This window comes from Alternaria postmessia (assembly GCF_024291825.1).
Source record: "Alternaria postmessia strain BMP 2775 chromosome Unknown scaffold_1, whole genome shotgun sequence".
In the NCBI taxonomy this organism is placed as follows: Eukaryota; Fungi; Ascomycota; class Dothideomycetes; order Pleosporales; family Pleosporaceae; genus Alternaria; species Alternaria postmessia.
Genome location: NW_026260074.1, coordinates 43483 through 70016, shown reverse-complemented (window position 1 = coordinate 70016; position 26534 = coordinate 43483). Strand labels below are relative to the sequence as shown.

Genomic DNA, 26534 nt, shown 5'->3' with positions numbered 1-26534 from the left:
GAGATGGACAGGGATCGTGAGCGAGACAGAGACCGAGGAGACCGAAGGTTTGTCGACTCCAAACCAGTTGTCGCCTAGGCTGCGACGAGCAAATACCCTACCAGACACGCGGGATCTAATACGAGCGCATCTACTAACACCCACATAGAGATGATAGGTACTCCAACACATACCGTCCTCGTTCCCCTGGCCCACGTCCACGCTCTCCACGCGGCGACAGCTATCGAGCACGCTCACCTCCTCCCCGTCGCAGTTCGCCTCCTCGCCGTGTCTCACCCATTCGCCGCGGTATAGCATCGGCTGATACATATGTTCCTGGTGGCCGCTCGTCGCGTCCTCGCAGTCGGTCGCCAGCTTTCCGAAGAAGATCTCGAAGCCCACGTCGCGATGACAACTGGAGGGCACGTCCTCGATCACCACCTCGCCGAGCATTCTCACCGCGACGGGACGAACCTAGAAGGGACGAACCTAGACGGGATGACTACAGGGCAAGGTCGCCGCCACCGCGACGAGATCGCGATCAGTACGACTCGTACACTCGCTCTCCACGCCCACGCGAGAGGTCTCCACCGCCCAGAGAGCGCGATGTTTCTCCAGCCAGGAGCCGTGGCGTGCGTTCGCCTGTCCGTTCGAGCCGGTACGAAGAGCCGCGCTCTCGAGTAAACAGGTTTGTCCTGAGCCCAGCGCAATGCCATTTCACTTGCTAATCTGTTTGAAGCCCCCCTCCTCGCCGCTACTCCCCTCTCCGCGACACTCGGGACACACGCGACTACCGACGCCGCTCGCCCTCTCCAAGGCGCGACCGTCCTGACCCTTACACTGCGGATACCTGGAGAAGTCGTAGGTCCCCTTCGCCTGCGCGACCGACTTACGCTTCAAATGATGCATCGGGTAGGGATTCTGCGGCAACGTCTCGTCGCTCTTCCCCGCCACCTATCCATCCTAGCCGGGCTGCACTGGTAGAAGACCGACCAGCTCGAGAGCCCGTCTCAGCACCGCGATCGCCGTTCCGTGAGCGCCTCCCCGACAGAGGACGGGACTACAGTCGCGAGCGAGAGCGTTCGCCTCCACGCCGTCGGGAAAGCCCTCCTACGGGACCGCGCGGAGATAGGGACTTTGCGCCGCCTACTGGACCATCTTCCTCTTCATACCGCAATGGTGACAGTAACTTTGCCAGAGCTCCACCAACAGGGCCTTCCAGCCGGAGCTATCCCTCCCCTGCGATTTCGCCTCCCGCTGGCCCGTCAAGCCTGGCATCACAACCTCCTGCCTTTCCTCGGGGCAACAACCCTGTGCTAGCAGCGCCAACACGACCGCGAGGTGGTGGTCGTGGTGGGTTTGGAGGATACGAAGGACGAGGAGACTTTTCTGGTCCATCCTCACGACGAGGGTCTTGGGGTGCAGGTCCGCGAGGAGGAGGCTACTACGGCGGTGCGCCATCTGGCCCACGCGGTTCCAGCAGCGGCCCTGGTGGAGCGGCACCTTTTGCTCCTTCGTTCCGCGGGTCTAACAACTCGACTGCTACGACCTACCCTCGTACAATGCGGTTCCGAGACCATCTTTCCGACCTCCCCAAGGAGATTCCCGGGGGTCAGAGAGCCCCTGAACTGTACGACAAGAGCAAGATCTTGAAGCTCGAGGCAGAGGCTCAAAAGTTGAGGGAGATGATTGATAAGAAAGAGGACGCGAAGAGACAGAAACTCAGGGAATGGGACAGTCTTGAACGTGAGGCAGAAACGGCCCAGCTGAGGGTTGATCTTGCTGAGGGTTCATTGCGAAACATAAATGGAGAGGCGGATGTTAGTGATGCCTTCTAGGAGGGGCTGTGCCTACTAATTCATGACCTTGAGGAATATACATGGTAGTTTCGAAGCTGACTGACAGCTCAGGGCGGTTTTGATCTTGGGAAGTACGAATGGTAGTTTTCGGCTTGGAAGTAAGGTCTTGGGAGGTATAGCGGTTGTTGAGTGGAACACGTTGGTAGCAATCAGGTGCCGATCAATTGAACGTCTTACTGTTATTCGCAACTTGTAATATGTTGTCCTATCATTGTGTTCGTTGAGTCGGCTTTATTCGTATTAGTGCAGTGTTGGTGAGTATCATGAAATGGTTGATAGGATACGACTCGAAGGAACGAACTTTCACATAAAAGAGGCTTGTTATTCTCTGGAGTTGGCGGTCTACCCACATCGCACATTTAAGGTGTGCATAGTGCATATTGTGTTAGAGATCTCTAGAGAAAGTACTAGAGTATGTCTTTAAGGTGTTTGATGGTCACTCACCCGGCGCAGAGGGCTGGATGTACTGCGGATTACCGATTGGCTAGTATTGATTCTCCACCCACCTGCAGTTCTGACTCGCCGAACGCCAAATTGTTGCAGCAGCTGTTCTAACTAACGCATCCGTCGCCTCAACTTCCGCAGACTGCCTTGCTGTTCCAGAAAAATGGTAGGCAAGAAGGTATGGAGCTCTATGCTTAACGGCGACCAAGGATTAACGTGAGTTTAGGAAGTCGCGAAGCCCAAAGCTGCCCCGCGCGGGGCCGTGAAGGCGAATGCTGCGACTGCTGCGCCTGCGGTAAAGAAAGTTGACGGCGATATGGATGTAGATACTGGGGGTGCCAACCCTCAGCCAACAGCGGGCGATGATGCGACCGACCTCAATCCTGATGCTTCAACATCGGCCGGAGCGACACGAAAGCGACGGGCGCCGCTTACTCATGCCAAAGACGAGTTCGCCGCCCTCCTCGAGCCGTTCTACTACGGAAAGAGCCTGACCGACCCGATCAATACTGCGCGCGACAAATGGAACCTACTGCCGGCGTTCCTGAAGACCAAGGGTCTCGTCAAGCAGCACGTCGATTCGTACAACCACTTTGTCGATGTGGAACTCAAGAAAATCATCAAGGCCAACCGCTTTGTCCGCAGCGATTTCGACCCCAAGTTCCTCCTCGAGTACACAGACATTCGCGTCCTTTCTCCGAACCGACAGGAAGAAGATGACCTCGAACACCACCGCAGTACCATTACACCCAACGAATGTCGGTTGCGCGACATGACATATGCTGCGCCGATAGTGGTGGACATTATATACACCCGCGGAAATGCCAAGGTCAAGCGGACGGGCATCAAAATTGGGCGAATGCCCATCATGTTGAAGAGCAACAAGTGTGTGCTCGCAGGAAAGAACGATCGCGAGATGGCAGTCATGGAGGAGTGCCCGCTAGACCCAGGAGGCTACTTCATTACTCGAGGGCAAGAGAAGGTCATCTTGGTTCAAGAGCAGCTGAACAAGAATCGAGTCATTGTTGAGAGCGCAAAGGGTATCATGCAAGCCAGCGTAACGAGTTCTACGCACGAAAGGCGAACCAAGACATACGTGATTCAGAAGAAGGGCCTCATGTACCTCCGACACAACACGCTCTCCGAAGAGATTCCGATCGTATTCGTAATGAAGGCACTGGGCGTACACTCCGACAAGGAAATCCTGCTGATGATAGCCGGCGAGGACAGCGCGTATCAGGACAACTTTGCTATCAACTTCGAGGCATGCGCAAGGGAACAGATCCACACCCAGGAACGAGCGCTTGAGTACATCGGCCATCGCGTACGACTAGTGAAGAAGCCGCTTGGTACGTCTCGCAGCCGGAACTATCACTTGGAGGCTATTGAGTGTTTGTCCAACGTCGTACTTCCCCACGTCCCAGTCGAAGGCACAAACTACCGACCAAAGGCCCTCTACGTCGCCCTCATGGCGCGTAGAGTTCTGATGGCCATGCAAGACCCAAAGCTAGTGGATGACCGTGATTATGTCGGAAACAAGCGTCTCGAGTTGTCTGGTCAGATGTTGTCGCTTCTCTTCGAGGACCACTTCAAGCGTTTCAACCACGACTTCAAGCTGAGTATCGACAAGGTCCTGAAGAAGCCGGTCCGAGCGCAAGAGTTTGACGCCTTTTCCCACTTCAGTGTACACAAGAATCACATCACCATGGGTGTCGAACGTGCCATTGCGACTGGAAACTGGAGTTTGAAGCGTTTCAAGATGGAGAGAGCTGGTGTTACACACGTCTTGAGCAGACTGAGTTATATCGCTGCGCTAGGTATGATGACGAGAATCAGTTCACAATTCGAAAAGACGCGTAAGGTTTCCGGTCCTCGTGCGCTGCAGCCATCGCAATTTGGTATGCTTTGCACATCAGATACCCCAGAAGGAGAAGCCTGCGGTCTTGTCAAGAACTTGGCGTTGATGACACATATCACAACCGAAGATGATGACGATCCAGTGCGCAAGATTGTGTTCATGCTAGGCGCTGAAGATATCTGTTCGCAAACAGGAGAAGAGATCCATTCGGAGGGTGTGTACAGTGTGTGTCTCAACGGTACACCTATCGCTGTCACCGATACACCAAAGCGATTCCTCAACAGCTTCCGGAAACTCAGGCGGATGGGTCGCATCTCTGAGTTCACCAGCATTCACATTGACCACGACCACTGCGAAGTCCACATCGCTACGGACGAAGGGCGAATTTGCCGTCCAATGATTATTGTTGAGAACCAACGCTCTAAAGTTACGTCGAGGTACCTGAAAGCCCTTCGCAAGGGAACAATGGAGTTTGAAGACTTCTTGCACAGAGGTCTAGTTGAGTATCTCGATACAAATGAAGAGAACGACACGAACATCGCTTTGAAAGAGACCGAAATCAACCAGCACACCACACATCTCGAGATTGAACCCTTCACCATCCTGGGTGCTGTCGCTGGTCTTATCCCATACCCTCACCACAATCAATCCCCTCGTAACACTTACCAATGCGCTATGGGTAAGCAAGCTATTGGCGCCATCGCCTACAACCAGTTCAACAGAATAGATACACTGCTATATCTCATGGTCTACCCCCAACAGCCTATGGTCAAGACACGGACTATCGAGCTCACTAAGTACGACAAACTGCCTGCCGGTCAAAACGCAACTGTCGCAGTCATGTCCTACTCCGGCTACGATATTGAGGATGCGCTCATTCTGAACAAAGCCTCCTGCGACCGCGGCTTCGGTCGCTGCCAGGTGTTCAAGAAGCACGTCACGCCTCTCAAGACGTATGCCAACGGTACCTCTGATCGCATCAATGCTGGCGCTCTAGACGTAGACAACTCCAGCCACCAAGCCATCGGTCAAGACGGTATCGCTCAAGTCGGTGCCCGCATTGAAGCTGGCGATGCTTACCTCCTAAAGTCCATCCCCCAGGACACCGCAGGACCCGCAACAAACGTTTACAAAGACAAGCCCGACAAGTACAAGTTGCCCGACTGCAGCTACATCGACAAAGCATGCATCACCGAGAATGAAGCAGGAACCACACTAATCAAGCTCCTCATGCGACAAACCCGCCGCCCAGAACTCGGCGACAAGTTTTCTTCGCGCCACGGCCAAAAAGGTACGACAGGTCTCATCGTCCAACAAGAAGACATGCCCTTCAACGACCAAGGTATCTGCCCCGACATTATCATGAACCCCCACGGTTTCCCCTCGCGTATGACAGTCGGCAAGATGATGGAACTGCTCTCCGGAAAAGCTGGTGTTCTCAACGGCACCCTCGAATATGGAACTGCGTTTGGTGGGTCCACGGTTGAAGACATGTCACAAATTCTTGTGGAGAAGGGCTTCTCGTACACTGGCAAAGACTACCTGACGAGTGGTATCACGGGAGAAGCACATCAGTTCTACACCTTCTTTGGCCCGATCTACTACCAGAAGCTCAAGCATATGGTGCAGGATAAGATGCACTCGCGTGCTCGAGGTCCGCGTGCTATCTTGACGAGGCAGCCTACCGAAGGTCGTGCGAGGGACGGTGGACTGCGTCTGGGTGAGATGGAACGTGATTGTTTGATTGCATACGGTGCTTCTCAGCTGCTGCTTGAGCGATTGATGATCAGTTCGGATGCGCACAATGTTGATGTTTGCGAGAAGTGTAAGTCTTGTCCATGTTTGGATGCTCAATATTTTACTAACAATGCAACAGGCGGCCAAATGGGCTACAGCGGCTACTGTAAACTCTGCGAAAGTGAAAAGGCAGTCCGCAAGATCACTATGCCATATGCTGCTAAGCTTCTGATTCAGGAACTGGGTAGCATGAATGTCAAGGTGACGATTGGATTGGAGGATGAATTCCCTAGGGATGCGTAGACGGAGAAGACGTCGATGCATGTTTGGCGCTGGACTGGACTGGGCTTGGGTGCATAGCGTGGCGTTTGTCATGATCGTCTTTATTCCAATGTACATAATTATGGAAACTTCTCGTATCATAAGTATGCTATTCGTCAGGCTATACTGTCCCGTTCCAAAGCTAGACCACCCAAAGCCATGTAGCCGGCAAAAGCGACATGTGTACCGTGAAGTCCATGTCACCATACACTACCATGTCCTCGTCAATCATAATCACGATGCATCCTTTCTCTTTGACCTACGGCACCATGATCTCATGCGCGTTGCCGTCTCTGGGGTCATCGACTCTCGCGGGTATCTGCCGAGAGCCACCATCATTGATAGAATAGCGATTGGTTCTAGATCCCGAGCTACAACGAGCCAAATCTCCATGGGTATCCTATCCAAAGGTGGTGGTAAGACTAGTGATCGTCTCGCCGCCGTCGCACCCTGTGCCCCGCGTACTATGCTAAGGTACGTGCTGGCTGTAAGCTGTGGTACAATTCTGTGCTGCTCCAGGGTAGGGTAGATGGCCAGAGCGAGGTTCATGAGATTACCACTACCCACATACTCGTAGATTATAAGCAACAATTCGGCGGGGAGAAGATCGAACAGATTGTCGCAGAGGTTGCCGTTGAAGGATGGCTTGCGCGGCGGAGGTGGAGGCGGTGGAGGCGGTCCGGCAGCCGAAGACATGTTTGCGTGCAGAAGTGTAGATGACTAAGGTGGAAATAGCCGCTGTGGTTTCAAGGGCGGACACCGTTTGCTCAATCGGTGTGCGGTTTGCTAGGTGCGTCGGCAGCGACTGACAATAACCAACGGTAGATGTAACTAGAGAGAAACCAGGCTCCTACAGCGACTGCGGTAATGTATATGGCGACGGGAGCGAGTGACTGGGGGAAGACGTTCAGTATAAAGGGATCAAGTACTGCGACTGTTAGGTTTCATGCGACTTGTACATGCGAGGAGACGTACTGAGATCCGCATCGACTGGAGGCGGGTAGTCCATCAATGTGCGATTGGTCGAGTAGTAAGATGCTGCAGCCTGGAGGCGCAGAAATAGCATCGACTTTGGGGCTGCAGACGGTGTTTCCTTGGTGGTGATGTCGTCGTCGACTAGGTAGCGTCGAAACTCCGAGTTGAATTGTACCAGCGAAGATGTCAATTCAGGCGTGTCGAGTATTTGGGTGACAGAATAAGTGTCGAGCCAGAAGTCGGTAGGTTGCTGGGCATGTCAGTACAAGCAAACGCGTATGTATGCACGCGACATGCAACGGGAAGGCGCATTGGACTCACAGTTGCCGGCCAGCAGATGCGCAATTCGTACCTCCGCCCGTCTTCCAGGCCGCGAAGCAGATACCAGGACTCGAGACCGCGGGGCACCGACTCGGTGGGAAACCGTACGGGCACACGGATCGGGAGGATGGTAAAGTCAGGCGACAAGTAGTTCAGACCGAAGTCATACGAGCTGGAGCGGACATTGGGGAGAGTCACAGGCTTGGGACCGAGGAATATCGTCTTCTCGACGTTGGCATTCACCGTCCAGAGCTGTGAGACGATGCAGAGCAGCGCGGCGGAGAGGCGCATCTTTGGCGGATAGCACGTGAGGATGGGGAGGAGCTGGGTGGGAAGCAGTTCATGGTCCCTCACGTGGGCCAGAGCAGTAGCATTGGAACAGCAATGTTAGCCGTCCAAATGGCAGAGTCGTCTGGAGTCGTGTATGTCTACGCAGTGGCCAGGCAGCGGCATTGGACGTGTTGCTTAGCGCCGTTGTCCGCGCTAGGCCGCGCCTGCACAGCCTAAAAGTTCGATTCCACAGACAACACCAGCACCTCTCCCCCACTGCTCCACTCCCACCGACAGCAGCTCCTCAACCTCGCCCAGCCATCCCCGAGACCGCATTCCGATACCCAAATTACTACTCTGCTTCTAATCCAACATGAGAGAAGTCATCAGTCTGAACGGTATGTCGCCTTATACGCTGATACGCGCCTTGACCGCCTGGGCGGGACATCCCTGACTATTTGTTGATACTGACTTTCACGCGTCTAGTCGGCCAGGCCGGTTGCCAGATCGCAAACTCTTGCTGGGAGGTGAGTACAAGACGAGGACACGCCCGGCTTCTCCTTCTTCTGTACTGCATTGCACTGCACGGCAAAACAAGGGGCTGCGGGTACCTCACCGCCAGTGCGCGATTATACTGACTTGCCTTCACAGCTCTACTGCCTCGAGCACGGTATCCAGCCTGATGGTTTCCTCACCGAGGAGCGCAAGGCCCTGAACGACGACCACGGCTTCAGCACCTTCTTCTCCGAGACTGGTACGCACAATCCGTCCCGAGGCGCCGTTTCCGAAGACTAACTCTGCGCAGGTCAGGGCAAGTATGTCCCCCGTACCATCTACGCCGATCTTGAGCCCAACGTCGTCGACGAGGTCCGCACCGGCCCTTACCGCTCCCTCTTCCACCCCGAGCAGATGATCACAGGCAAGGAGGATGCCTCAAACAACTACGCCCGTGGTCACTACACCGTCGGAAAGGAGCTCATCGACCAGGTCCTCGACAAGGTCCGCCGCGTTGCCGACAACTGCTCCGGTCTGCAAGGTTTCCTCGTCTTCCACTCCTTCGGTGGAGGAACTGGTTCCGGTTTCGGTGCCCTGTTGATGGAGCGTCTGTCTGTCGACTACGGCAAGAAGTGCAAGCTCGAGTTCTGTGTCTACCCAGCTCCCCAGGTTGCCACATCCGTTGTTGAGCCATACAACTCCATCCTCACCACCCACACTACCCTTGAGCACTCCGACTGCTCCTTCATGGTCGACAACGAGGCCATCTACGACATCTGCCGCAGGAACCTCGGAATTGAGCGCCCCAACTACGAGAACCTCAACCGTCTCATTGCTCAGGGTAAGCTCTCAGAACTTTTTGCTTAGAAATGCAGCCTGCTAACATGACTCAGTCGTCTCATCCATCACCGCCTCGCTCCGATTCGACGGTTCCCTCAACGTCGACCTGAACGAGTTCCAGACCAACTTGGTCCCTTACCCCCGTATTCACTTCCCTCTCGTCGCCTATGCTCCCGTCATCTCCGCTGCCAAGGCCGCCCACGAGGCCAACTCGGTCATGGAGATCACCAACGCCTGCTTCGAGCCCAACAACCAGATGGTCAAGTGCGACCCTCGCAACGGAAAGTACATGGCTACCTGCCTGTTGTACCGTGGCGACGTTGTCCCCAAGGACACCCACGCTGCCATCGCCCAGGTCAAGACCAAGCGTACCGTTCAGTTCGTCGACTGGTGCCCGACTGGTTTCAAGGTTGGTATCTGCTACCAGCCTCCTCAGATGGTCCCCAACGGCGACCTCGCCGCCGTCAACCGCGCCGTCTGCATGTTGTCCAACACCACGGCCATCAGCGAGGCCTGGTCTGCTCTCTCGCACAAGTTCGACCTCATGTACAGCAAGCGCGCTTTCGTCCACTGGTACGTTGGTGAGGGTATGGAGGAGGGTGAATTCTCTGAAGCCCGCGAAGATCTCGCAGCTTTGGAGCGGGACTACGAGGAGGTGGCCGCTGACAGCCTCGGCGACGACGAGGGTGTTGAGGCAGAGTACTAAACGGCTTATTACTGTACTCTGTAGCGTTGTGAGGAGCAGTATGGCTCTGCATTGTTGATTGGAATGTTTCTTGTTCGAAGCCTCGCTTTTGAAGAGAGACAGACACCAGGTTGACAATAGCGAGCTACGGCGTTTACAAGGAGAGCTGCTAGCGTACCTTCTTCTCCATACATGAAGCGATTTGGGATCAATTGTCCTCTTTCTATGTTACTACTACCTTTAGTAATGCCAATAAATTGTCGAATGGCACCTTCACATGATTGTTTGATAGAACTTCGATATGTGTATGACTGACGTGATTTACGTGAATCGGCAATCGGCAAATAAGTCTTCGCTACACCGTATAGGAGGGAAAAACCGAACAGGTGTAGATATAACAAGGTTTACCTTGCAGTCTACATTATCTTCTAATAAGAAAACTTACAAAGATTGACAGTATTGTAGTCTTCTAGGTTTTTGATCTACATCTATATGGCTCTTAATATGCTCTTTTGTAGTAGGAAAGAGTGCTCTTAGTGCTGTCGCTCAGATGATTCGAAAAGTTCGTCACTTCAGGGTTTGTACAGACTCTCGTGCTTGCTGTTGAACACACTCTCACCTTCCGACTCTGGACCATGGTTGGCACCTAGAAGAACTGCGAACGCCTTGCATTATGGAAGAAAGAGGACCAAGAGTACGATGGCGCCAACTCTCACAGCTGCATGTATGAGAGTCGGAGTTTGGAAGAAACAAGGCCAGAGGAGGTTGCTCAACTACTTCAAGAACGGGCTAAGAGAAACAAAGAGAAGCACGATCTCTACAGAGCAACGCACAAGAAAGAAATTAGAGCGACACAGAAGATTTGGGACGAGGAGAATAAAGAGCATAGGAAGGAAGTGAAGCGGCAATGGAATGAAGAGAACAAAGAGCACGTCAACGAGTATCAACGGAAAAGAGCGAAGACAGCCAAGAAAACCGCACAGTTCCCTTGCAACGACTGTGGTCTGAACTTTGCCAACAAGACGGAATTAAAGAGGCACCAAGATTCAGAAATTGCGTGCAAACCAAAGCGAGATGCGGCTAGAAGTGCTAAGCTGACATATGGTGGTTGCCAGAGGGAGTTTGCGCAGATGGCAAATCTGGAAAGGCATATCGCACAGGGTACTTGTCGAACTGTGGAACAGATGTCATGCCCAACATGCGGGAGGATCATCGAGAGCAAATCCAATCTGGAATGCTTTGGCACCAATATGTTCTCCCATGAGTGAATGTGTTGGTATCTTTCAGCCCTAGATATCAGTCCGATGTTACCTCTGGCAGAAACCCCAAGGATCTCCTGGCCTAGTTTTCACAAATCTTCCAGAGGCTGGAAATTTCTTGAAGTTCTCCAGGCTACACCTGAATTCCTTATAGTACTGCCGTTATCGACAACTACTGTGACGGCGATGATCTCCTGAAGCTCATGAAACCTTTGCACCTGCCACGCATACCATATCCATATATGTCGTTTCCCGAATCGCGTTTTTCTGTTGGGTATTTGTGTGCGCAGCACCTTCTTTGAGATTACACGTTGCCTGTCGTTTCTAGAATGTCTCATTCCTCCTTGCTCGACTCTTCCTCGATACCATCACTATCAACATCTGCAAGTTTCTATCCAGCCACGAGCACGTATTTCAGCGTCAAGACCTATATTCATCATGAAATTCGCTATCCTAGCGTTCGCGACCTTGCTGGCTCAGGCGGTTGCCCAAGCCTACAACGTCCAGTCCGACGGCTTCCGTCTCGTCTTGAAATCACCAACCAACAACTCCGCCTATAACAAGTGAGAAGATTCGGCACTCTTGAACACATTTCAAACTAATGAATACCAGCCACGCACTCGGTCCTTGTCATGTAGGCGCAGCTGAGGAAAGCCTGTGTCTGACAAACGACACGATTATCGACCCAGCTCGTTATGCCACTACCTTTTACCACAACACAACCTCTTACAACCACGACAACCCCAAAAACGCAAACGATACGGCAGGTGTCCTCAATTGGCCCCTGAGATACAACAACGGTGAGGGCATCGCGTCTTCTGCCATGGCCTTCCAGTATTCCGCCACACCCTACCTTATGAGCATGATCTTTGCACCTGGGAAGGCGAGTCATCAGAATGTGTACTTTGAACAAAGAAACAGCAGCTACAGCACCATGTACATTATCGTCAGTCTCAATGACACTGGTAGCACACCTGCCTTCTCCGTACCGGCAATCAAGGTCTCGAATTGGTATATATGTACCAAATATCTGATGTGGAACATGGGTCTGGCCAATGAGCCATTGGATTCGAGTTGTTCAAAGGTTAGTGTTCAGAGAGTTTGGGCTTGATGAGGTGGGAGTCGAGGACCACGTCACACTTCTCAGACGTGAGTGCCATACGTCTTGGTTGGGTAAGTAGGGTTGCTGCTCATGGTGCTTTACTAGCAGTGGTTATGAAGTCCTGGGGACTTTTATTTCCTTATTATTGTTAGTTTTCTTTCCTCACATTCTTGGAACGACACAATCAATTCCGCTGAACTGTAATTCTCTCGTCAATATGCATGCACCATGACGCGGTGTAAAGATGAATCACGTCAAAGCGATGGTCATTTGCGTAAAGTGAAGCTACTATTAGCAACAGGCCTTCTTGACACCATCCAATGTGACATCATCTCATTTCGTACAATACCAGTTTCGACTCAGCCCTGCGTGGTGTCCCTTTCCGTCTCGTTGGTCGCCATGCAACTGATATCCAGCAGGCTCGGATCGACGTTTCTGCATTCGTAAACCGGCGGCTCTCGACTAGGTACTTGGACGGTGATGTTCTCGGCACGTATGCTACTGCATCGCTACAATGAAATACGTCAGTACTGCTTCACGATTGATCTGAATATGACTGCACTCACATCCGGCGCGCTGCAAACCAAGGTACCTGCTTCGGGATCTTCTTTACCGGATGTAGTTCCATACATGTTCTTGATAGTAATATCGGAGATGGTTAAATTTGCCTGTGTGAAGTTCATCAGCTTCGATACGATATCTCCAGCTTGGTTGTTGCCCTGCTTACCGGATGTTCTGAACACAGCGTTTGGTTCTTCTGCCCATAGCACTGCGTGATGGTAATCGCGCGATCGTTGTTATCAACACGAAACGTGTCATATGTAACATTCCTAACGCGTCCAAGACCGCCGCCGCCGTTCAGCAGCGTCTGGAAGCTTGTTTGAATACCGGGCCACACTTTGATACGGGCGCTGTCGCTAGCATTTGTGAGAGAGACGTTGTAGATGTAAAGGTTCTCGACAATATCGGTCTCGTTGGCGTATTGTCCCAGAGAGCCTACACTCATCCCGTGGGAACCCGTGCAGTCTAGGCCTTGGATGACAACGTTGGTGCTGTTGGGTTTGAACGAAACGCAGTCTGGTGATGGTCAGTATGGGTGTGTCGGAGGAAATCAAAGGTTCTTACCATCAGTGTTGATTATGTATGAGTCTTGGATGACGACGCGATCTGAGCGGTAAGTATCCCAGCCATCGGAGTTTGCGATCTCGACGTCGTTCAAACTCTGCAGAGTTGTGAGTCCAGTGGCTGAGCAACTTTAATGGATACTTTACCTCTGCTCGCAGATCCATGTTACTGATGAGGATGTCGCTACTGTTTGCGATGATGTTGAACCACTATGACATGTCAATAAGCACGAGATGTAAGGTGTGATTTCGTCCTTACATGTGGTGAATTTCGCATGCGCAGATTTGACATGGTGGCGCCCTCCATCCCATCAAAGGCAAACAACATAGGTCGCCGCAACTGCAAGATACAAATGTCAGAACATAACCTTAAGACAATACCTCTACCACTGTAAGAAAAGTCTTTACTCACACTTTTGTTGGTCTGAATCTCCTCCCAATAAGGTTGACCATGTCCATCGATAACGCTCTTCTCCCTGCTCAGGTCGCCGTAAATATTCACATCCTCACCACCCCATTTCCAGTATACAGACTGATTCTGAAAGTCGTACTTGAAACTATTCTCCGCCCAACAGTAGACGTCACTGGCGTCGAAGTGTATTTCGCCGGTGATGACGACGTCAATGTGTTTGAGAAAGGTCAGATCAAGAGGTGAACCTATAAGGTAAGATTGATCGAGCACGACTGTACCGCCATCATTACACTTGTGGAAAGAGTCAAGGATATGTGCTGCGTCATCGCGGTCTGGGGCTGTTCCCGGCTGAACAAAACAGAAGCGTTTGGGTTCTCGTGCCGGTGAACACGGCATTGGTTTTCCAGAGTCATACGGGGCAGGTATAATGCTTGGCCGCTTGGGGAGATGGTGGCTGTTAGTCGTGGATGCCGCAGCGAATGCGGCAAACACTGAAAAGAGGTACAACTTGGATTGCATGTTGACAATTACTGGAGTTGAACAGAGGGAATACGAGTTCCGTCCTTAAGCTTCGTTCACACCTATATATGAATTTGATGCAGGTATGACGATCCTGCGGATTCGAGCCCTCAACTCCAACCCGGTGTACTAGGAGGATCTGACACCCTGCGTGAATACATGCCTTGCATACGCGGGATGGTATGGAGCCGTTCGGCCGTTCGGTGTATAAGACAACGACATCAGGAGTTTCCAGTTCAAGATCGATGGGATCAGCGCGGAGATGAGCTAGATGTTGGCATACAAGACAGCAACGATGCTTCTCAAGCTTAATCTGGGTGCGGGGGAAGCTTGGCAGAGTCGTTCCCTGCCGATAATCCGGAGCAGCGAACTACGCGGTGACTCGATTACTTTCTATCCCTTTCTGACCACATATGGTGATCAATTCGATGAAAGGATGATCGGGTGGAGAGAAGGATGTTAATCAAAACCACGATGAATGTTGCACTACTGTCGAGAAGACGAGCATTATTACTACACGGGCATACTAAACGCGGGACCTAAGTGACCAAATCAGGCCCTATGTAGAGTAGTATTTCGCATACGTACGTAGGCCCGTGCGCGGAGGTTCTCGCGCATTGAGCGGACGCCCACCAGCAGGGCAACATCGCCAACCCAACGACCCGCTCAACCCACGCGACAATGAAGACTTCACTCGCCTCACTGTCCTCGTTTGCGACCCTCACAAGCGCTGCACGGTTGCTCCTTCAAATCCCAAACACGGTCCTGGTCAACCCGTCCACCCTCCCCTCGACGACGCATGCAACGCTCCAGTCTTCTGGCCCGCCCATCGACGCCTACCTCACGCGCTCCAACACATTCAACTTCAACAACGTGAGCGCCGGCAGCTACCTGGCTACTGTGCATTGCCGCGACTATGCCTTCGAGCCACTGAGGATTGATGTCACCGTGGAGGAGACGGTTGAGGGCAGCGGGGAGAAGAAGGAGATGATCAGGGCATGGCAGACCTTCTTGGGCAATGAATGGGACAACAAGGGAGAGAGTCGCGGTGAGGGGGGAAACGGCTTGGTGGTCGAGGCCCGCCCGGTGGGAACCAAGTACTTCTACCAGGAGAGACAGGGCTGTAAGTCGGCATTTGTGACCACGTGCTGCTCGGCGACCTTGCTAACATACTCCAGTCTCGCCCTTGTCATTCTTGAAGAACCCCATGATTCTTATGGCCGTTGTCTCCATGGGCCTTATCTTCGGCATGCCCAAGTTGATGGAGAACAGTAAGTCTCTGGAATGTTCATTATATGCAGACACCTACTGACAATCATGTAGTGGATCCCGAGATGAAGGAAGAATTCGAAGAGATGCAAAAGCAAGGCGTCCTCGGCTCCGGCTCCACCAATACCGCACAGCAGCTACAGAACTTCGACCTTGCTTCGTGGATGGCGGGCAAGACGGATTCGGGCAGCACGAGCGCGCGTACACAGAGCCCTGCCGGGCAAGCCAAGAAACGATAGATGGCGGATACGCATGGCTTCGGAAAGCAGCAAAGTGCTTAGATGGTCCGAGGCAGAGTACGTTCGTACATCTCTAGCGAGCAATACACACTATCATCACCTCAGGTCTGTTTTCTTGACCTACGGGACAAATCTACAATATAGGGGAAACCATGTTTCACATGAAGTCTACTCATTTGCCTAGCCAACAGCCACCCTAATGCATGAGCGATGACTAATCTTCCCGGGGCTATACTAGTAAGCTGGACCGCCTACGCAAGACTCGAAGCATTTTGTCTCACAGAGGCTTCTTGCTAGATGTCCAAGCTGCTATACGAAACAGCAAAACACTCTTAATCGGCTTCCGCCCCGCAGCTTACCCAAGCGTGGTGACTGCTTATTCACGCTCTTGGTACACATCCTAGCCAATCGGGTAGTTGTTAGCCCCGATACAGGCAAGCATCAGTCATCCGTGCCAATGAGGCAGCATCATTAAACTTTCGGCGCGGTGTCTATATAGTCCCGCTGGGTCGATTCTCTCTTGTCGTTTGATTTGACTGCCCTAGGGTCCCTTCCGCCTCGTGATAAGCGCGAAGAAGCTCGTTTTATCAGATTGTACCCTACAGAGGTATGCACTACTACTATCTCAATAGATATCTAGCGTAAGGTACCAGAAGTGCCTTTGAGGTTGCATGTAACTAGGTGTCATTTTGGGAGGATAACCTAGAAGATACGAATTCCCTTCGTAAGATGGCAGACACTCCACATACCGGCACCGACACGCCAGCAGGCACGACAGCAGAGCACCAATCTCACCAGCATCATCATTCGCATCACGGTCACCACACAGGCAAGAGATTGAGACATTTCCTCAGACCCGATGGAAGAAAAGTACACATTGCGAGTTCGCCCGATGAAGCAAACCACATGAGGAGGAAACTCAGCACTGCGGAGGAGAAGGAAGATTTCGATCTCGTCGTCCATGGATCTCCCGAACATGTAAGTCTTAGTGGATAGAGATTGGAAACCATTCCTCGACAGCAATAGATGCCTGATTACATGTCACAGATTGAAGCACTCCGCCATACACACGCCCACCACACAGAGCACCGCCGCCGACTCCATCAGGACCACGGCGACCTAGCCCAAGAATTTGAGCGTGTAATACGCGATCTTGACGCCCTATCTACCGAACTCCACATGCTAACCTCACACGCCGTGCAATTGGACGCCAACTTTTCCAAATACGGTTACTCGGCCCATCTTCGCACCAAAGAAGACTTCAACACAGCAGACCCTACAGACTCATCTGCCTCTTCTTTCTCATTTGACAAAGAAACATGGCATGCAGACCGCCACCACGGCGCCAGCATCCGTCTCTACCAAAAGCCTATAGTACGCCAGTACTTCCACAAAGGTCTTCTATGGCGCGCAAAAGAAGCCCAAGAAGTCGCCTCGTATGAACTATTCATCGACCTCTTCTACGTGGGGATTATTGCCATCACCGGCGATTCTGCGGCTGAACACCCAACAGGCCAGTCTCTACTCCGATTTTCCATCACCTTCATCATGGGCTGGAAATTCTGGACAGATATTGGTGTCCTGGTTTCGTGGTTCGATAGCGACGACGTTGTGAGGCGGCTTTCAGTGCTTTTCTTGCTCACTTGCCTATTGGGGTTCACAACAAATATGGCTGAAGCATGGGAGAGGACGTACGCGCCACTCGTAGCGTTCTATCTGGCAGCCAGATTGTTTGTAGCAACGAGCTTCTTGTGGTACGCGTGGATCATTCCCATGGTCAGAGGAACCATGCTCGGCAATGGAATTATCATGCTCATTCCTGCGGCACTATGGATTGGCAGTATACATGTTGAGGAGCCAGCAAGACAGGGAGTCATCTGGACGGCTATCGTGTTTGACCTGTTTGGCCAGTTTGGCATGGTGCTGCTTCAACGGCCTGGATCGCCAGTATTCAAGTTCGTTCCCGGTTGGATTAAGAGAAGTCTGGAATTCTTTCCAGCGACGAACATCGAGCATCGGATTGAGCGTACGAACGCGTTCGTCACGTTGGTCTTTGGATCTTGCGTGCTGGGTCTATTGTACCAGAGCAATGTTGAGATGGGTATTAACGCTTTCTTCGGCAAAGCTGTCTTGGGACTTATACAGGCCTTTGTGTTTAACTGGATCTACTTTGAGATGGACTCTTTCAATCTGCACACGCATGCGATTCGGAGGCATGTATACTCTGGTAAGTGAGATTTCGATTTCTCCCCATAACCCAACCCATCTTTCTCTGGCGACACTGCTGACTACCACAAGCATTGACATGGTTCTCCGTTCACTTACCCTTCGTCATGTCTTTCGTCCTATCTGCATCGGCCCTCGGCGTCCTAGTTCGTGCTCACGACATATCTTCAGCACCTCTCGACTCCTTATCCGAAACTTTCGTCTCCCGTTCCGAAGACCACATCTCAGAGGGCCTAGCATGGTTTTACTGCGGCGGTCTGGGTATCTCTCTCCTCTGTCTTGCTATCATCTCTGCGACACATGTTCATCGCACGATCCCTAATCAACGCCTCCGCAAACCTGTTCGTCTCGCCTACCGCGTTTGTGTGTCTATAGTCATAATAACTCTGCCTCTTGCGCACCTCGATAGTCTGCAGTTGATAGCAACGACTACGGGCTTGGTTGTGTCTGTGCTGGTGTTGGAGTTGGTCGGCGTGTCCTGCTGGGGCGAGAACTTCCTCTGGGAAAAGGAGTGTAAGAGAGACCAGGCGACATATAGTGCGAAGTGTGCGATCAAAAGGGAGGAGTTGGAGAGGAGTGCTCGGGAGGGGACGGTTGTGGATGTGGAGGATATTGCAAGGAGGGAGGTTGGAGAAAAGGGAGTTGTTGGCGTGGTTTGAGTGATGGAGTCATAATCATAGTTGAGTAGGGCCAAGGATTGTTTGAGACATTAAAGAAAGAAATATGAAGTTCTCGATACAGTTACGGTCATGGTAAATCAAAGAGTCGCGTGCACTCGTCTTGACTGTATCTCAATATGAGATAGGTCCAATGATATTGTAAGGTGACGGGATAATTATGTACCGACCAATCACGCCATACGAGCCCAGATACATACCTAGGTACATGATGCACGGACATGGACGGCTCAACACATGCGAGCTTCTCCGCTATCACAGTCGACCGACACTAAAAATGTACCCCATACCTAAACACGCCTTAGGGCGTTCATTAGTCACAATACGCCGCCTCGTCCTGTAAAAAAGTTCCTGGGCCTGGTAAACCTCGCAACAATCTCATCTTGAACTTCTCTGGAAAGCAAACGCAATGGTATTTGCGGACGAAGAGCAGCCTCTGCTCAGAATTATATCACACGAATACGAAAGTATTCAACAGGAGCGCGATGGTGAAGAAGCCGGGAATGACGCGCTTGATTTTGAACCTTTGGACCCTGAAAACCCTAGGAATTGGTCGAAAACGTTCAAATGGGGAAACGTCTTTCTGCTTGCCCTGATGGCATTTACAGTGTATGCACATCCGATCAGAATTGTGGTCGTTACGAAAGCATGGAGACTGACTATGTTCGCAGCACGTTTACTTGCATCGGCGTTGTGCCGGTGGCTAGCACGATTGTTGAGGATCTCGATGGAAAGCACTCAAGCTCTGCGAACAGCGCCTTACTCGTTACTATCTGGGAACTCGGAGAAGCTGCCGGACCTCTGCTCATCGCACCAATGTCAGAAATCTTTGGAAGATATCCTGTTTTCAACGCTTGTAACATCGGATTCATCGCTGCAACTATTCTAGCAGTGTTAAGCCAGAACAGCGGCGTTTTCATTGCTGCCAGGATGCTCACGGGCCTGTGCGTCGCCTCAAATGTTCTCAACCCAGCGATCATTGGAGACATTTTTGAGAGCGAAGAACGTGGTTCCGCAATGTCTCTGGTCATGCTTGCACCATTAATTGGAGGGGCCATCGGCCCTGCCATCTCGGGCGCAATCGCGCAGACGCTAGGGTGGCGTCGCATGTTGACCATTGCCGCGGCATTGGCCATTGTGTGCGAGGTCCTGTTCCTTGTCTACTTCAGAGAGACCTACAAGATGACTATCTTGAGGAGGAGAGCAGCAAAGACGATGCAGGAAACCGGAGAAATCTCCGAATCCAAGACTACACATGAGCATCTAGCGAAGCTATGGCACTCGATGACCCGGCCCTTCGCGGTACTGTTCGGGTCGACCGTACTCATGCTTCTCTCTTTGTTCGCTTCCGTAGCGTTCAGCTTCTTCTACGTCGTCAGTGTTTCATTACCGATTATTTTGATCGAGAAGTATGATTTCAGACTCGCCATGATTGGTACTACATTCATCTCATTCAGTAAGTGGCCCAAATGTTTCTCATCGCAGTAGCTAACGAACGTTCAGGCGTTGGATCTTTCTGCAGTGTCCTAGTCTGCAACTTCACACTCGATAGGATATATGTCAAGCTTCGTGGTCCAGATGGTGCAAAAGGAAAGCCAGAATATCGCCTTCCTCTCTCCATCATCGGTGCGATCCTGCTACCCTTCTCCGTAACAGCGTATGGCTGGATCGCTGAGCATCGTCTCCCTGTACTCTTGCTTCTTGCCTCTGTCGCCCTCATGGGATTCTCGCTCCTTCTTACAGTCATACCGTTATCTGCCTACGTCGTTGACGCTTGTGGCATGTACTCTGCTTCGGCTATGACTGGCGTCATTGTCACCAGATGTCTCATGGGTACTTTCCTGCCACTGACCACCGGGCCACTGTCTGATGCTCTCGGATATGGATTGGGTTTCAGCATCCTGGGCGCGTTGAGCCTGTCTTTGGCAATCATTCCGATGTCGATCTTCAAATTTGGAGAGAAGTGGCGACAACATTCAGAGTTTACGAAAGACTCTTGAGGAATAACCGAGCAGGTATTGCATACGAGAGAAAAAACAGACAGATATAGAAGTAACAAGCTCTAACTTAAAGCTTACGTTTCCTAATAAGAAAACTTATAAAGATTAGTAGTATTGAGGTCTTCTAGGTTTTCTAAGAATCGGAAGGTGCACACCTGAGACAGCCACGAACTCGGCATGAGTGACGTAGATACACACTTAGTAATGAACTTTCAAGGTGATTTGAGCTATGCAGAACCAGTAGATACTAAATGCTCATCGGGCATGGTCCTGTCGCAGGTAGTGCATCGTGATGGTAGAGATGATGGAGCACGGCGGGGATGCGCCTCGAAAGCGCGCTAGCCTCACCCACTTTACGCGGTCGCGTCGACCCAAACGCGGTGAACTTCCCGAGTAGCAACCATCACTCAATACCACAATGGCTACAACACAGCGCTTACGTGCTCGACAGGCTCGTAAGTAAACTAGATCCATGGTCTAGATACGTCACGCTAATGGAAGTTTTCAGATGCCCCCGGCGCAACCTACCTCGCATACACACCGAACGGAAAGAAACTCGTCACAGCCGGAGTCGACAACTACTGCCGCGTCTTCACTACTGGATCCGACGATGAACCGGTCACTGTGGATGAATGTCAGGAGAACAACACCGCTGTGGTTGCTGGTGTACGTAGTATCGCACGGTCGGGGTTGAGGCAATACACTGATTCTCCACGTAGAATGGTTACTTTATAACAGGCTCAGAGGACGGCACAGTAAGTAGGTTCTCGCTAGAGAATGGAAAGTTCGAAGAGATACTGGTCAGGACCACGCTGCCGGTACGAGACGTTGCTCTTAGTCCGGACGGGAACTGGATCGCTGTTGCGAGCGAGTATGTATATGGCTTCAGCTATGCGCCTCTGTCACTAACAGCCACAGTGAACTCGTCGTTAACCTCGTAAACACCAAAGACAAGAGCATGAAAACACTGCGTGAACAGCCACGAGCCGTAAAGCATGTTTCCTTTGACAAGACCGGAACACAACTCGCCGTTTCCTGCACCGACGGTCACCTCTATATGTACAAGCTGGATGGCGATGAGCCTGAAATGGTCAACAAGGTAGAGGGAATGATCAAAAGCTTAGAGGCAGATGCAGAGACCAGTTCCAAAGTCCTCTGGCATCCAGATGGCCGAGCGTTCGCTACACCCACGGCAATGCGTCAAATACAGGTCATGTCAACGGCCGATTGGGAGAGACAGCGAGTGTTCAAGACAGGTCATACAGCTGATATCACGGCAGCGGCATGGTCACCTAACGGAGCCTTGCTGGCGACTACCTCGAGCGACCTGAGCATATGCCTCTGGGATACCAAGACACAGAAGCAACTCAAGAAGCTTGACGATGTCAAAGCTACTATCCTGGCTATGGCATGGCATCCAACAGAGAACATTCTCTCATACACCAACAACGAAGGCGAACTCTTCATCCATACCGACCTCGTGCCCGACGAACATCTTCCTCTACTGCAGAAACCTACCGTTTCCGCGCCTTTCTTCCACGACCCGTCAGAAGGCCGAGCTGGTGTTCCACAACCAGCGAAGCTCACAAATGGCAATGTACAGACTCTTCCCGGACGGCCAAGGCAAAGAAGCGGGACACCAGATTCTCTAGAGGATATCTTGGGCCCTGAATTCCAAGATGACGAAGCCCAAGTGGATGGGGACGAAGAGATGGAGGATTTTGTTATCGACGATGATGGTGCTGGATACGTCCCCGCGGTCACGGCAGCGAAGAAACGTCCGAATGGACATCTTACCAGCGGCGTAGAACCAGCCTCCAAACGCCGCGCATACAGCTCTGCCCTATTCCGTCCTCAAGTCCACGAGCCCTTTCAACCAGGCAGTACACCATGGCGTGGCAATCGTCGGTTACTCTGCTGTTCTTTGACTGGCTACGTCGAGACTGTGGAACAGGAAGGGAAACACCATACAGTGAGTGTCAAGTTTTACGACGAGCATACGTTCCGCAACTTCCACTTCACCGACATCTTCCTATATGACAAATCCTGCCTCAACGAGAATGGTACACTATTTGCCTGCCAGCCCAACAGCACTGGGGACGGTAACCCTGCGATCATATACTACCGGCCGCATGAGACTTGGACGACAAGAACCGAGTGGCGGACGAATCTCCCCACTGGGGAGTCTGTCACCGCCATTGCATTGTCGGACTCATATGTCTGCGTAACTACGTCAGCGAACTACGTACGCATATATTCTCTCTTCGGCCTGCCGGTACGCGTCTACAGGCAAAAGAGCTCGCCAGCAGTTACCTGTGCGGCGTGGCGCGATTACATCCTGACCATTGGAAACGGACCCATTCAGAACGACCTTAGCACACAACTCCTCTACACCATCGAGAACATCAAGCACGACATCGTGTACCAGGACTCTGACATCCTCGCTCTACCTCCTGGCACAACGCTAACCTCAGTCTTCTTCTCTGTGGAAGGCGACCCGTACATCTATGACTCTGACGGCGTCTTGCTGACCCTCCTTGGCTGGAGAAATACTGGTCAAGCCCGATGGGTACCTATGCTCGACACAAAGCTTCTCTCGCGACGTGCCGGCGGTGGAAAAGAAGAATCATACTGGCCCGTCGGTGTTGCCTCATCCCCCACATCCTCTGATGGTACAGGCGCGAAATTCCACTGCATGATCATCAAGGGGCGAGAACAATACCCTTCAGCTCCTGTTCCGCATCTCTCCGAATTTGGCTTCGAAATCCCACTCACAAGTGTAGTCGACAAGGCCAAGAGCAAGAAGAATAAGAGAGGCGAGGAGAGTGACATGGAAGATGAAGATGACGACGACGATAAGCCGCAGAGTAACGAGGAAAAGCAGCAAGATCATGAACAAGCCTTTGTCCTTGCCTCGACGTTGCATTCACAACTTTCTTCAACACTGCTGCACACCCGTCCCACAGCATCGCAGAAATCCGCGCTGAGCACGCTGGAAGTGGCGATTGACCGTGCGTTGCTCCAGTTGCTCGGCTTGGAATGTCTGGCGGGTGAGGACCATGGCATGAAGGCCTTGGAGATTGTTAGTCTAATGAGGGATGCAAATGGCAAGATGCTGGACCTCGCAGGTAAAGTGGCGAGTAGGTATGGGCGTGAGATGCTTGGGGAGAAGATTAGGGAGTTGGCTGAGAAGAAGGCTCTGGCTAGGGAAGATGATGAAGAAGAATTTTAGGCTAGTACCATAGTAGAACCACCTTCTTGACGATGTCTTTTGAGCAGCATAGCCACTGTATCAAAGAGAAAAAACAAACTTCCCCTTTAAGAATGCTCGTTCCTACTATAAAAGAGCATATTCAGAGCTACTAGAAGACTACAATACTGCTAATCTTTGTAAGTTTTCTTATTAGAAGATAATGCAGGCTATAGGCTGCAGGGTATAGCTTATTATTTCTGTATCTGTCTAGTTTCTTTCTTGTATGCATTCTCTCAATCTCGCTATTAAGATGCTAGACATATGCTTAATGCAGCTCGACATGCAAAAGCATACATAATTTTATATCAGTACAATCAAAAACCTCACCTATCCGCTTGCTACTAGTCTTCCGCAATCTTGGCCTTCTGTTGCTCATCATGGAAACGAATCGTACGTCCAGGGATGACGCCCTCATCTGCACCCGGCACATTACTATTGGCTCCACCATCTACTCGCGAATCCTCGCCATCCCTTGCCGCGGTATTGACATTTCCCATAGGCAATGGCATCTGGCTAGGTGCGCGTGCCGAACTAGGTGCTCTTGATGTACTCGCCGAGGTAGTCCCCGAACTGATCAAAGTCCTGCCAATGCGTACAACCCGGTTGGGCAGAGAATCGCCGCCGTTGCGCGACCAGCCAGGACGGCGGCGTAAACGCACTTCAGCGTCAGTTGTAGGGCCATCGGCACCTTCGATGTGGAAAGCTGGTTCGGGTTCGTCGGCAGAGGTAGATCCAGTACGAGCAAAGGAGAGCGCTGTACTGAGGGTGCGGGGAATGAAAAAGCCGAGTTTGCCTAATGGAATGGAGAGACCGTGAACAACCTAGTCGATATTAGAAGGAATACTGAAGTATTGAAGAGAAAAGTGCACTTACGACTGAGCAGATTACCAGGAACCAGATGACCACGTTCATGACTTCCATAAGAAATGCTGCATCTTCTCTGACTTCACCGTCGACTTTGATCTCAGCCAGAAACTCGAGGCTGATGTATAGGTAGAAGATGGCGCTCACACCAATCGGACCGAAGAAGCCTACGAAGAGCGCTTGACGCCTTTGCTCGATCTGGTGGATCTGTTTATGCATAGCGAAGATGATGGGTGGCCGGCGGAGAAGCAATACCAGGATGCCCAATGGGATGAGTCGGTAGATGGGGATGACCGGAGAATGCGCAAAGAGGCGCCAAGGGCAAACGGCACCGAACCAGATGAATATAGAGACATTGAGCAGCATATCGATGGTTGGTTGGAAAGAGTCATCCATCGTCTCGAGGCGGAACCAGTCATCCCAAGTAAACGTATTGCCGGCGATGAAGCAGGCGAGCACGTCGTCGCTACCGATCATGCCACATGTACCCACAATGAAGAGCTGCATGCAATGTCAGTGAAATTCGAACATAACAGACCAGATCTGGGAACCTACAGCCAGAGTGATGGCAAAAACCAAGAAACTTTCGCGGTCGACGTATTTCCGCTCTTCGGCCCAATGAAGCAATTCTTTTGCGATCCATCCCACTGCAGCTCCATAAATGACACTTAGTATGATGGTATATCCCCACGTCTCGCCAAACCACAGTCCGACAGCAACTCTGGTACTGTTGTCGGAACCTTGCCCACCGTGACCAATATGCTTGATGAGGTAAAGCGGCAGAAAGAGGAACGGGTAACCAAGTCCATCATTCGCCCCGGATTCAGCTACGATGATCTTCTGTAATTCTTTCGGGATGTTCTTGTCTGCAAACTTTCCTTTGACGATGGAGTTCGACAAGACAGGGTCCGTGGGTGTGACACAAGCGCCTACAGCCAGCGCATGTAGAAAGCTGATGTGTGGGACCAAAGCGAAGACGAGTAGACTGGTCACGAGCCACATAACCGTCATACCCGGACCGAGTAGCAAAGACAGGCTCTTCCATTCTGTCTTTAGGTATTTTGACGGTAGTTGCACACCCGCAAGTACAAGTTGGACACCCAGCACCAGGCGCGTAAAGTAAAGGGTGATGGTATCAAGTGTTTCAACATCATTCAACGCATACTCCTCTGGTTTGATCCAATTCGTGGCATGTGGTGAGAAAACGACTCCAGCGATGAGTGATATTACTGTAACAAGTTGGTTAGTACACGCTGTGATTGTGAAATAGCCTACCCAATATGTCCCGAGGCAGGACCGGAGGACATCGACTTACAAGCTTCGCTCAGGTAATACTTTTCTTTCAGCAAATAACTAACCAGCCCGAAAAGCGTGATAAACCCTCCCAAAGATGCACAGACAATGTTAAAGTTGTTAACTGCCAAGGTAGGCATGACTGGCCACCGTCCTTAGATCGGATCCTCAAACCCGACTAACGGCTATGTCGGCTTCCTCGCTGGTTCTGCTGAATTCTCGGCGAGGCTTGACGGCAAAGCTTAACAGATATCTCTTCTGCTTCACGAAGCTCTTGGAGCCGACGAGAGCGACTGCAACCTTTTCTTTTTCGTTCAAGATGATAACCGTCGTTGGTGTACAGATGGTCCGCTGATCTGTGGGGTGATTCGGCGCAATGGTATCGTGGCGGTCTGCAATACCTTCACCGCAAGACAAACAGCAGCGAAAGCTTGTTGATAATGACGAGAAGCTTGAATCTCGCAAGAGGTGAATAGGCAGTCATATAAGTGGAAATATGGGGAGCGTTGACAT

At 51.6% G+C, this 26534-nt stretch overlaps 12 protein-coding genes across 12 annotated transcripts; 8 read left to right on the top strand and 4 right to left on the bottom strand.

Annotated features, from left to right (window-relative positions):
• Window positions 1-3: 3 nt before the first annotated feature.
• Window positions 4-1817, top strand: J4E82_000026 (uncharacterized protein; the record flags this gene model as incomplete). Its single annotated transcript, XM_051726350.1, has 3 exons — window positions 4-47; window positions 149-667; window positions 719-1817. 3 exons carry the CDS (start codon window positions 4-6, stop codon window positions 1815-1817), a joined length of 1662 nt encoding a protein of 553 aa, XP_051593532.1.
• A 628-nt stretch (window positions 1818-2445) lies between these two features.
• RPC2 (DNA-directed RNA polymerase III subunit) lies at window positions 2446-6180 on the top strand (the record flags this gene model as incomplete). The annotated part of the gene is made up of 3 exons (XM_051726349.1): window positions 2446-2460; window positions 2509-5965; window positions 6017-6180. The coding sequence occupies 3 exons, from the start codon at window positions 2446-2448 to the stop codon at window positions 6178-6180; spliced, it is 3636 nt and encodes a 1211-aa protein (XP_051593531.1).
• Window positions 6181-6432: 252 nt separating this feature from the next.
• On the bottom strand, window positions 6433-6894 carry J4E82_000024 (uncharacterized protein; the record flags this gene model as incomplete). The annotated part of the gene is made up of 1 exon (XM_051726348.1): window positions 6433-6894. One exon carries the CDS (start codon window positions 6892-6894, stop codon window positions 6433-6435), a length of 462 nt encoding a protein of 153 aa, XP_051593530.1.
• A 71-nt stretch (window positions 6895-6965) lies between these two features.
• Window positions 6966-7785, bottom strand: J4E82_000023 (uncharacterized protein; the record flags this gene model as incomplete). The annotated part of the gene is made up of 3 exons (XM_051726347.1): window positions 6966-7126; window positions 7174-7423; window positions 7495-7785. 3 exons carry the CDS (start codon window positions 7783-7785, stop codon window positions 6966-6968), a joined length of 702 nt encoding a protein of 233 aa, XP_051593529.1.
• A 352-nt stretch (window positions 7786-8137) lies between these two features.
• On the top strand, window positions 8138-9805 carry J4E82_000022 (uncharacterized protein; the record flags this gene model as incomplete). The annotated part of the gene is made up of 5 exons (XM_051726346.1): window positions 8138-8162; window positions 8251-8291; window positions 8416-8518; window positions 8570-9100; window positions 9153-9805. The coding sequence occupies 5 exons, from the start codon at window positions 8138-8140 to the stop codon at window positions 9803-9805; spliced, it is 1353 nt and encodes a 450-aa protein (XP_051593528.1).
• A 1676-nt stretch (window positions 9806-11481) lies between these two features.
• On the top strand, window positions 11482-12154 carry J4E82_000021 (uncharacterized protein; the record flags this gene model as incomplete). The annotated part of the gene is made up of 2 exons (XM_051726345.1): window positions 11482-11606; window positions 11656-12154. 2 exons carry the CDS (start codon window positions 11482-11484, stop codon window positions 12152-12154), a joined length of 624 nt encoding a protein of 207 aa, XP_051593527.1.
• Window positions 12155-12504: 350 nt separating this feature from the next.
• J4E82_000020 (uncharacterized protein) lies at window positions 12505-14077 on the bottom strand (the record flags this gene model as incomplete). Its single annotated transcript, XM_051726344.1, has 7 exons — window positions 12505-12654; window positions 12712-12813; window positions 12873-13222; window positions 13271-13367; window positions 13417-13479; window positions 13529-13609; window positions 13682-14077. The coding sequence occupies 7 exons, from the start codon at window positions 14075-14077 to the stop codon at window positions 12505-12507; spliced, it is 1239 nt and encodes a 412-aa protein (XP_051593526.1).
• Window positions 14078-14881: 804 nt separating this feature from the next.
• J4E82_000019 (uncharacterized protein) lies at window positions 14882-15708 on the top strand (the record flags this gene model as incomplete). Its single annotated transcript, XM_051726343.1, has 3 exons — window positions 14882-15323; window positions 15379-15471; window positions 15524-15708. The coding sequence occupies 3 exons, from the start codon at window positions 14882-14884 to the stop codon at window positions 15706-15708; spliced, it is 720 nt and encodes a 239-aa protein (XP_051593525.1).
• Window positions 15709-16437: 729 nt separating this feature from the next.
• Window positions 16438-17943, top strand: J4E82_000018 (uncharacterized protein; the record flags this gene model as incomplete). Its single annotated transcript, XM_051726342.1, has 2 exons — window positions 16438-16686; window positions 16756-17943. The coding sequence occupies 2 exons, from the start codon at window positions 16438-16440 to the stop codon at window positions 17941-17943; spliced, it is 1437 nt and encodes a 478-aa protein (XP_051593524.1).
• A 1077-nt stretch (window positions 17944-19020) lies between these two features.
• J4E82_000017 (uncharacterized protein) lies at window positions 19021-20611 on the top strand (the record flags this gene model as incomplete). The annotated part of the gene is made up of 3 exons (XM_051726341.1): window positions 19021-19220; window positions 19283-20067; window positions 20115-20611. The coding sequence occupies 3 exons, from the start codon at window positions 19021-19023 to the stop codon at window positions 20609-20611; spliced, it is 1482 nt and encodes a 493-aa protein (XP_051593523.1).
• A 418-nt stretch (window positions 20612-21029) lies between these two features.
• Window positions 21030-23843, top strand: J4E82_000016 (uncharacterized protein; the record flags this gene model as incomplete). Its single annotated transcript, XM_051726340.1, has 4 exons — window positions 21030-21066; window positions 21120-21277; window positions 21331-21482; window positions 21530-23843. 4 exons carry the CDS (start codon window positions 21030-21032, stop codon window positions 23841-23843), a joined length of 2661 nt encoding a protein of 886 aa, XP_051593522.1.
• A 362-nt stretch (window positions 23844-24205) lies between these two features.
• J4E82_000015 (uncharacterized protein) lies at window positions 24206-26161 on the bottom strand (the record flags this gene model as incomplete). The annotated part of the gene is made up of 4 exons (XM_051726339.1): window positions 24206-24685; window positions 24738-25229; window positions 25284-25957; window positions 26044-26161. 4 exons carry the CDS (start codon window positions 26159-26161, stop codon window positions 24206-24208), a joined length of 1764 nt encoding a protein of 587 aa, XP_051593521.1.
• Between the last annotated feature and the right edge of the window lie 373 nt (window positions 26162-26534).